General features: G+C 35.7%; 1 protein-coding gene across 2 annotated transcripts in view; it reads right to left on the reverse strand.

Moving 5' to 3' along the window:
* Window positions 1–7,930, reverse strand: part of LOC107680858 (tripartite motif-containing protein 16-like protein) — an 11,805-nt gene that overhangs the window by 1,598 nt on the left and 2,277 nt on the right. For both annotated transcript variants that reach the window (XR_001633196.1, XM_016476916.1), the window contains exons 2-4: window positions 1,309–1,344; window positions 649–711; window positions 295–434 (exon numbers count right to left, since the gene is read on the reverse strand). Coding sequence is in view for 1 of the 2 variants with exons in the window: in XM_016476916.1 (XP_016332402.1) it covers window positions 295–434; window positions 649–711; window positions 1,309–1,344 (239 nt within the window). In the remaining variant the exon portion in view is untranslated. The remainder of the gene's footprint in view (window positions 1–294; window positions 435–648; window positions 712–1,308; window positions 1,345–7,930) is intronic.

The following is a 7,930-nucleotide window of genomic DNA, read 5'->3' on the forward strand; positions in this document are numbered from 1 at the left end:
TATATACTTTATGTAGTTTGTGAAGCTTGAAAATGTTGATTACATAGACTTTCAATCAATCGACAAAAAATATTTAATAATTAAAATTAATTTTTGTTCTGAAGATGAACGAAAGGCTTTTGGAACAACACGAGGGTGAGTAAATGATGACAGTTTTAATTTTTGCGTGAACTAACCCTTAAAAGCGTAAATAAAAAGATAGTACTGGAAAAATGGATTTTTATAAATCGCACTGCAAAACTAAACAATAACAACAAAACATGTAGAGACCGAGTCAGAGACTCACTCACATACCTGTGGTGAATGTTCATATCTCTCTGGCCTGTCTAGAACAGGACACACTTCCTCTGACATACGTGACACTTTGGCTCCACCTTCTGAGAGCCACAACATTTTCTGAGCAGTTCTGTCATCCAGAGAGAGATTTATCCAGTCTGAGAGAGAAATAACATTTCAGAGGTCAAGGGCATATTAAATTATAATATAGAACTATATGTGACCCTGGAGCACAAAAGCAGTCTTAAGTCGCTGGGGTATATTTGTAGCAATAGCCAAAAATTTAACTATAATATAGAACTATATATATATATATATATATATATATAAAAAAGCAAGAAACAAGACAGTTCTTGTAATCTTCATGCATACATTTCATCAGCTCAGCTCTAGTATCGGGCTCAGTGATGTTGGGGTCATATGGTGGTGCCTTTTCTGTGATGGAAGGAAGAAGAAACAGCAACAGGTCATTATATTCTATAACATGACTGCACAATCCTATTTAAATGTCAGCTGTATAATGGAGGCCCAAGCTTCATGTGATTTCCATTGTATTATGATCCTCTCCTATTAACACTATTAAGACAGAGAGGTGTAAAGACAGCAGCACTCACCTTGAAAAAGTCATGGCAATGATCATACATGCAAACCATATTGTCAGATTTACATGCTATTTTTATCTGAGTATAAGTGTCGGTTCTATTATAAGAATTAAAGTTACATCTCCATGTCTTTGACCATCATGACACCTGCAGTGTTGACCAAACTTTGATGACTAATGATCAAAAAATAAGTTGACTATTAAAAACAGCTGAACATCTGCTAACAAATAAAATGCATGTGAAATATGCATTTTGTTGCTGCATTTGAAAATATTTTTTACATAAATGTAAAAATGCTTAAAAAGCATGAACTTGATGAAAAATATACTACGTTTTGCAGGTTTGCTGACATATTTTTGGAGGGTGAGGTTTTGGAAAGCAGCTGTAGCAACAGGGGGCGCTCTGATTAAGACTTGTAGTTTGCAGTTACCTGCAGGATTTGCTTCTGCTCTCGATCCTTTTCTTCCTGTAGGGGTGAAAATGTACATCAGTTTACATCAGAGGTGACCATTAAACCACTTTAAATGAAGGCACAGGCAGTTTGGAAATGACACTGACACTGCACAAGCATTCTAGAGTCTTCCCTTTCCTTACATTACTTTTCTGATCCCCATTCCTTACCTCTTGTGTGCAATATATCACCCTATGGTATGCAATTCATCTACCCCCACTGTTGTTAGCACTGAATCATGTAGTTTACCCATGCCTGTCAGGGTTTAGGTTACATCTGAGAAGCATGCTAGGCCTAAACTTACATTCACCATGGACACATATCATAGGCTCTGACAGCACTTTCCAAAAATACATTTTTGTTTCTGCCTCACGTCCTTTTCTATGGTGTTAGTGGTGTTGGCATGTTTATGTCCAGCACTGCGCTTGCAGGTTTAACACTTTTCTTGTTACTGTTGAGCTTCTCAAGCACCTTCTGAGAGATCCATCTGCAATCTTCTGGCACATGTATTACATCTCACACATTTTTTTGCCTTCTTTTGTTAACGTGGACATTAATATTAGCATCATAATTATCAGTGCTGGCATTAAGTGCATTGGTGCAGTTTTTGTCAGTTAAAGTGTTAATTGCAGCAGCAGACTGGTGGCAAAGAGGGAAAAGGTCACTGTAACAATGAAACATAACTAATATCCTGCAAATGGAGTGTTGTAGTGGCTAAAACTCGGGGCTGAAAAGGAAGGTGTAAGGAAGTGTGTATATAAAATTTATTTTATGTATATAATTTGTTTTTCCATATATCATTTACCATCAGCAAAAAAAGCATGCTGTCAGTAATTCCTCAGTCACGTTTAAGCAGGCCTGCGATGCTGGTAAAAGCAGTTTGTGTTTGAGACTCTTTTGATTGGCTGTGTGGTTCGGGCAATGGGTGGGGACAGAAGTAACTGACATCGCTATAATGGGTCTTCGTGACAGCGTCATGCACCTCTAAGTGATCGGGTCAGCTGTGTTTCAGCACATAGAGGACTTGACTTCTGTACACCTGTTCAAGACCCCCACCTCTGTTTGTGATCTTGCTGACAATCACTGAGAACAGATTGTTCAGAGGTCACCATCATCATCGTCATCCTTAACATCTTTTATTTAATTTGTTATACACTCTCAGAAAAAAAGGCACAAAACTGCGGCAGTAGCCGTTCAAAAGGTACTAATATGTACACTTTAGGTATACTAATATGTACCTTTAAGGTATTAATACGTCCCATTTAGGGGTAAATAAGATATGAAGATGTATATTTTTGCGTTTGTACCTCAGGATACCACCTCAGTGACAACTTTGAACCTTTTTTTCTGAGAGAGTACATCGGTGAGTTGCCTTTATCAAAGACACATCTACGCACATTATGACAGGGAAGCCCTTACAGGCCATCATGTAATTATGAGATACAAGCTCATACAAATGGAAGACAATGAAAACAAGCAAATGGCGCAGTCATTAATCTTTCTGCAGTGAAACCTTAGATATAATCCTGGTGCACACATAAATTCCTTCAGTTGCTTGGGACTTAAAGAGGGAGTTATAGAGGAATGGATGGTGCAGGAGCGAAGGGAACAGAGGTAGTAAAGGGATCAGGGCTAGAGATTAGCAACTGCTGCTGACAGGTCACTCCATCAGTCATAGCCTGTTTCACCCTCTCTTCAGGGATCTCTTCCTTATAGGGGCTGGTATGGAGGGAGTCAGGAAGAACAAGAGGGAGGGGTCGAACATAACAGCCAGCATACTATACTTCACCCATGGTCATGAAGCAGAGCTCCAAAATAAAACAAATCAGAAAGATCTAAAAATGTCGGATGTCGAGGCTGTGTTCATGCAATTTGAAGCCATGCTGACAGCTCTTCAAGTCAGGGTTTTCTCCCTGGTGTGACATTCAACCCTGGTGTTTTGTGAATGATGACTTGGTGGAGATTGACCATGAACGGAAGAATGCTGTAAACAAGAGGTGCACGGAAGGGGTCTGGGTGAAAGCCTTGTTTTAAAATCCATAGTGTCCAATAAGGGATCATTCACAAAGCCTCGTTCACTCACATCTTTCACCAGATGAACACATAATTGTGAAAGACTGATGGTCTGACACAGATTGCAAATCAGAAGACAGAGAATGAGAAGGACCAGAAACAGTGATAAGTACTGCAAATAATAATAATAAGGATTTATTTATTGCCATTTTGGCAATACTTTACAATAAGGTTCATTAGTTAAACATTAGTTAATGTATAAACTAACATGAACTAACCATGAGCAATACATTTGATACTGTATTTAGTAATCTTCATTAACGTTAGTTAATAAAAATACAGATGTTCATTGTTAGTTCATGTTAGTTCACAGTGCATTAACTAATGTTAACAAGATTTTAATAATGTATTAGTAAATGTTGAAATGAACATTAACAAAGATTAATAAACGCCGTATAAGTGCAGTTCATTATTAGTTCATGTTAACTAATGTAGTTAACTAATGAACCTTATTGTAAAGTGTTACCGCCATTTTTGTCTTGTTTTCCATTAAAAAAAATACATTCTGAACACACTGTAAGAATCAGTGGAAAAACAAAAAAAGTTACTGGTAAGTTTCTGCCAGGACATTATCTGTCCAGTTTACAGACATTTTCTTTAACCCTGAAATGCAATACAATGCAATGCGTAAAAAAATATAGGGAAAATATTAGGGTATTTTTATTTCTTTGAGCATAAATTTAACAAACTTTTGTGAGGTTTGTGCTTAAAAAATTATTTAATTAATATAAAAAATAATAAGTAGTTTACAATTTTTATGTACCTATATAATTCTCTAAAGATTTATGTTCTTTTAAAAAAAAGTGTATTAATAAGTATTAAAATAAGTATTAAAAAATACTTAAGAACTTTTTTTTGCCAGAGAAGTGATAAACAAACAAACAAACAAACAAAAAAAGATAGTTAATCAAGTGATTGAAAAGGTCAGATCATTCACCCGAGTGGAAACCTTGAGCATGGCATTATGGGAAATCCATGTTATATTTTGTTTCTACATTATAATTTATAAACATTAAATGTTGTCACCTGAACCACATTGTCAGTGTTTATCAAATCCTTTAAATAAAACTGGCATCGTATCAACTGGAACAACCGTCTGCTGTTGAGAAACTTTGAACTTCACCTCTTTTTAGCATCAGTAGTTATGTTGATGACTTCAGGGTCTTTGCTAGGCTTTGGTGTCTTTTGCTCATGATGACAGTGCAGAAAGCAAGTTGTTTGTGTTGGACAAGTCTTTAGGGTGTTTTGCCAACCTCTGCCATGCACCCAGCAGCTACGGGCACGCTGGTATGGTTCATATTTGGTGTCTGGATCAAGGAGACGTTATGCATGATGATTTGAAAGGGAAGGCGATGGATATGATTTTGCGGCCCCCCCAAGTGTTGAAAACCACATGCTGAGTGTCGGCCCTCTGTTGATTGCTTACTTGAAACAGGCCCGATGGAAAATAACATGAACAGGCAGATACACAAATAGAAGGGATTCATGTCTGTAAAGGGAGATTTCAGAGGTGTGACCCATCACTGCTACCTTGCCCAGTAAGTCAGACCCAACTAATCTCAGAAAGAGGAGGGTAGAGCTGTGGAGATGAGTTACTGTGGAGGGTTTTACACGTCATTACCCCTGTGATCAAGAAGGCGGCATGTCATCATTGATAAGTTAATAAGAAACCAGCAGCAGCCTCTTTTCATCTTGTAATAAGGTGCAAGAGGGTCCTAACAAGGAGAAAAGCGGTACTAAAAAGATATTATATTTCATTATATTATATTATATTATATTATATTATATTATATTATATTATATTATATTTTTTAATTGTTTGTTTTATTTTAATTTAAGTAAATATTAAAAATTATATTTTTATGAAAAAATATTACAAATTAAAAATTAAATCACCAAAAGAATTAACCAAAAATTTTCAAATTAAAATACAATTAAAATTGAAATGAAATTGAGATAGAGAGAGAGAGAGAGTGAGAGAGAAAGAGAGAGACAGTTGTTGAGATGACAGATGAGGGCGACATGTTAAAGTAGAAGGGTGAAAGCGGTACCATGCAACTATATTAACACCTGAAAGAAGATTCATCTGATGAATTCTGATCATTTCACTTGTATATCAGTCTTACTGTGTGCTATTGAATTTGGAAACATTTTAAAATATGCAATGATTTACTTATAGTGTTGGGCATACACAATATACCTTTACAGTATATGTAAATGCTGAGTAAAGCACAGCTATAAAGCCTTCCAAATGATTTTGCATTTGACTTCTTTAAAGTATTTCAAATAGTATGTGAGTTTAGGGGATTTTTGACAACATGCTTATTAGGGCTGTGCGATATTGAAGAAAAATGTGATATGTGATACCTTGTTAAAAAATGCGATATTCGATATGCGATACTATATTGCTTAAAGTGTGTAAAATCTATTTAAATTATATTTTAAAATATTTAAAAATGAAAATTATATAACCAATTTGTTTCACATTCTTTCTTGGAAAAGAAAGAATCACTATAACTTCTGAAAGTGACCAGCAGTGTTTTAGCAGTACATAAAAAGTTATGTCACAAATCAGAAAATGTCATTTTAACATCAGTGTGAACATACAAACAAAAAAATTTATGACACTAATTTTATATCATTGTAACTGCTTTCCATACACTTTAAGTACTTCTTCATATACCACAGCAAAAATAATAGTCTGAGAAAGTTGATTAAAGACGTTTTTTGATGAAAAAACATGATTAAAGGCAAGTGAACAGTCAGTAAAAAAAAAGAAAGAAAAAGAAAAACAAATACACAATTTACAAGCATAAAATAAAGTAGTATTCAGGTACCGAAATTTAATAATTAAGTGTAAAATAACACTGCATAGTGTTCACTGTATGAATTAAATTTAGATTAATCTTTGTTATAGCAGTTTTGTTGTTTTGTTAACATTAGTGACATATTCAGCAGCACGTATTTATAGGCTGCAGTCCCTTTAAAACTGACTGCACGGATCCAGTATAATGATACACATCCGATTTCTTTCTCAGCTGTTTACATTCATTTAAAACATAACCGACTGCATTTACGAGAATGATCGTCGAGACGGGTACTATTGACATAATTCTGTGTGTATGTGTCTGTTCGGATTATTAATTAAAATGAAAAGATTAGGAATATCAGGAAAAATGTTCAGATGGGTGAAAGAATTTTTGTATGGACGCTCGACAGAGGTGAGAGTGAGAAAAACTTTTTCAGGAAGTTTTTTGGTGGATAATGGAACGCCACAAGGAAGCGTTATAAGTCCTCTGTTGTTTTCAATAATGATTGATGATGTATATAATAATATTGGGCAAGGCATAGAGAAATCGTTGTTTGCGGATGATGGGGCAATGTGGAAAAGAGGTAGAAATGTTGAATATGTTGTGAAACAGTTGCAGGAAACAATCAAAACGGTGGAGCAGTGGTCTTTGGAATGGGGATTTAAATTTTCTGTTGAAAAAAACAAAAAGGAACAAAAAGGAACTCTTCTTTACAAGGAAACAAATTGGAGCAGAGGTCAAACTGTATTTATATGGCAAGGAGCTGGAAAGGATAGAATCATTCAAATTTGTAGGAGTGTGGTTCGATGCTAGGCTCACATGGAAGGTACAAATTGATAATGTCATAAACAAGTGTAAAAAGGTTTTAAATGTGATGAGATGTTTTCTTAAAAAATCTGCAGATGATAAGGGTTGGAGTCTACTTCTAATTTATATATATATAATTGTTTTTATTTTTATTTTTTTGGTGTTGTGTATAGTGATTTAGATCCTGAGTCCACCCTCCAGATCAGTGGGTGGCGGTAATGCACCCGAAAGCTGTTTGCCAACCGCCAATAAAAACAAAAGAAGAAGAAGAAGACGTCATCAGCGTGCGCCGCGCTCCCGCGTCTGTTGTGATTGGATGAAGAGAGGTTTGTGCTTTTTAAAACTTTAACGCGTTTAACTCGATGTCAGCCGCTCGGAAAACTCTATAGTTTTAGCAATAACTGTGAAATGTATTATTTATCATTCACTGTAACATCGTAATGCTTTATCCGACATTAATGAACGATAGTTTTCTGAGTGAAGCGAGCGGCTGATCTTTTGCCGGAATAATTCACAAAGTACAAATTACGCTTTTAATGTGATACAGACTTTAGAAGAACATTAAAATAGAAACAATACAAAGTCCTTCAACATGGAAAGCAATAGAAATTTAGTTACTAAGTCATGTTTAATTATAATTTCCCCAGATAATGGTTTCATATCGGGCACTGCGCTTTGACAGGGCTGCGGGACACGAGCAGGACATATTAGTGCTGGGCGGTATACCGGTTCATACCGAATACCGGTGTTTATTTTTGTTATGATATGAATTTTTAAAACACCGCAATACCGGTGTATGTCGCTTAATTAAACAACGTTCGGAACGCGACACTGTTTGAAAGAAGTCCCTTTTCACTGTTGCACTGTGGTGAGGGAACAGCTGTATGTGTTACTAAGCGTGAAAGTTCCGA

This window comes from Sinocyclocheilus anshuiensis, unplaced genomic scaffold (assembly GCF_001515605.1).
Source record: "Sinocyclocheilus anshuiensis isolate Anshui unplaced genomic scaffold, SAMN03320099.WGS_v1.1 scaffold1230, whole genome shotgun sequence".
Taxonomy (NCBI): Eukaryota; Metazoa; Chordata; class Actinopteri; order Cypriniformes; family Cyprinidae; genus Sinocyclocheilus; species Sinocyclocheilus anshuiensis.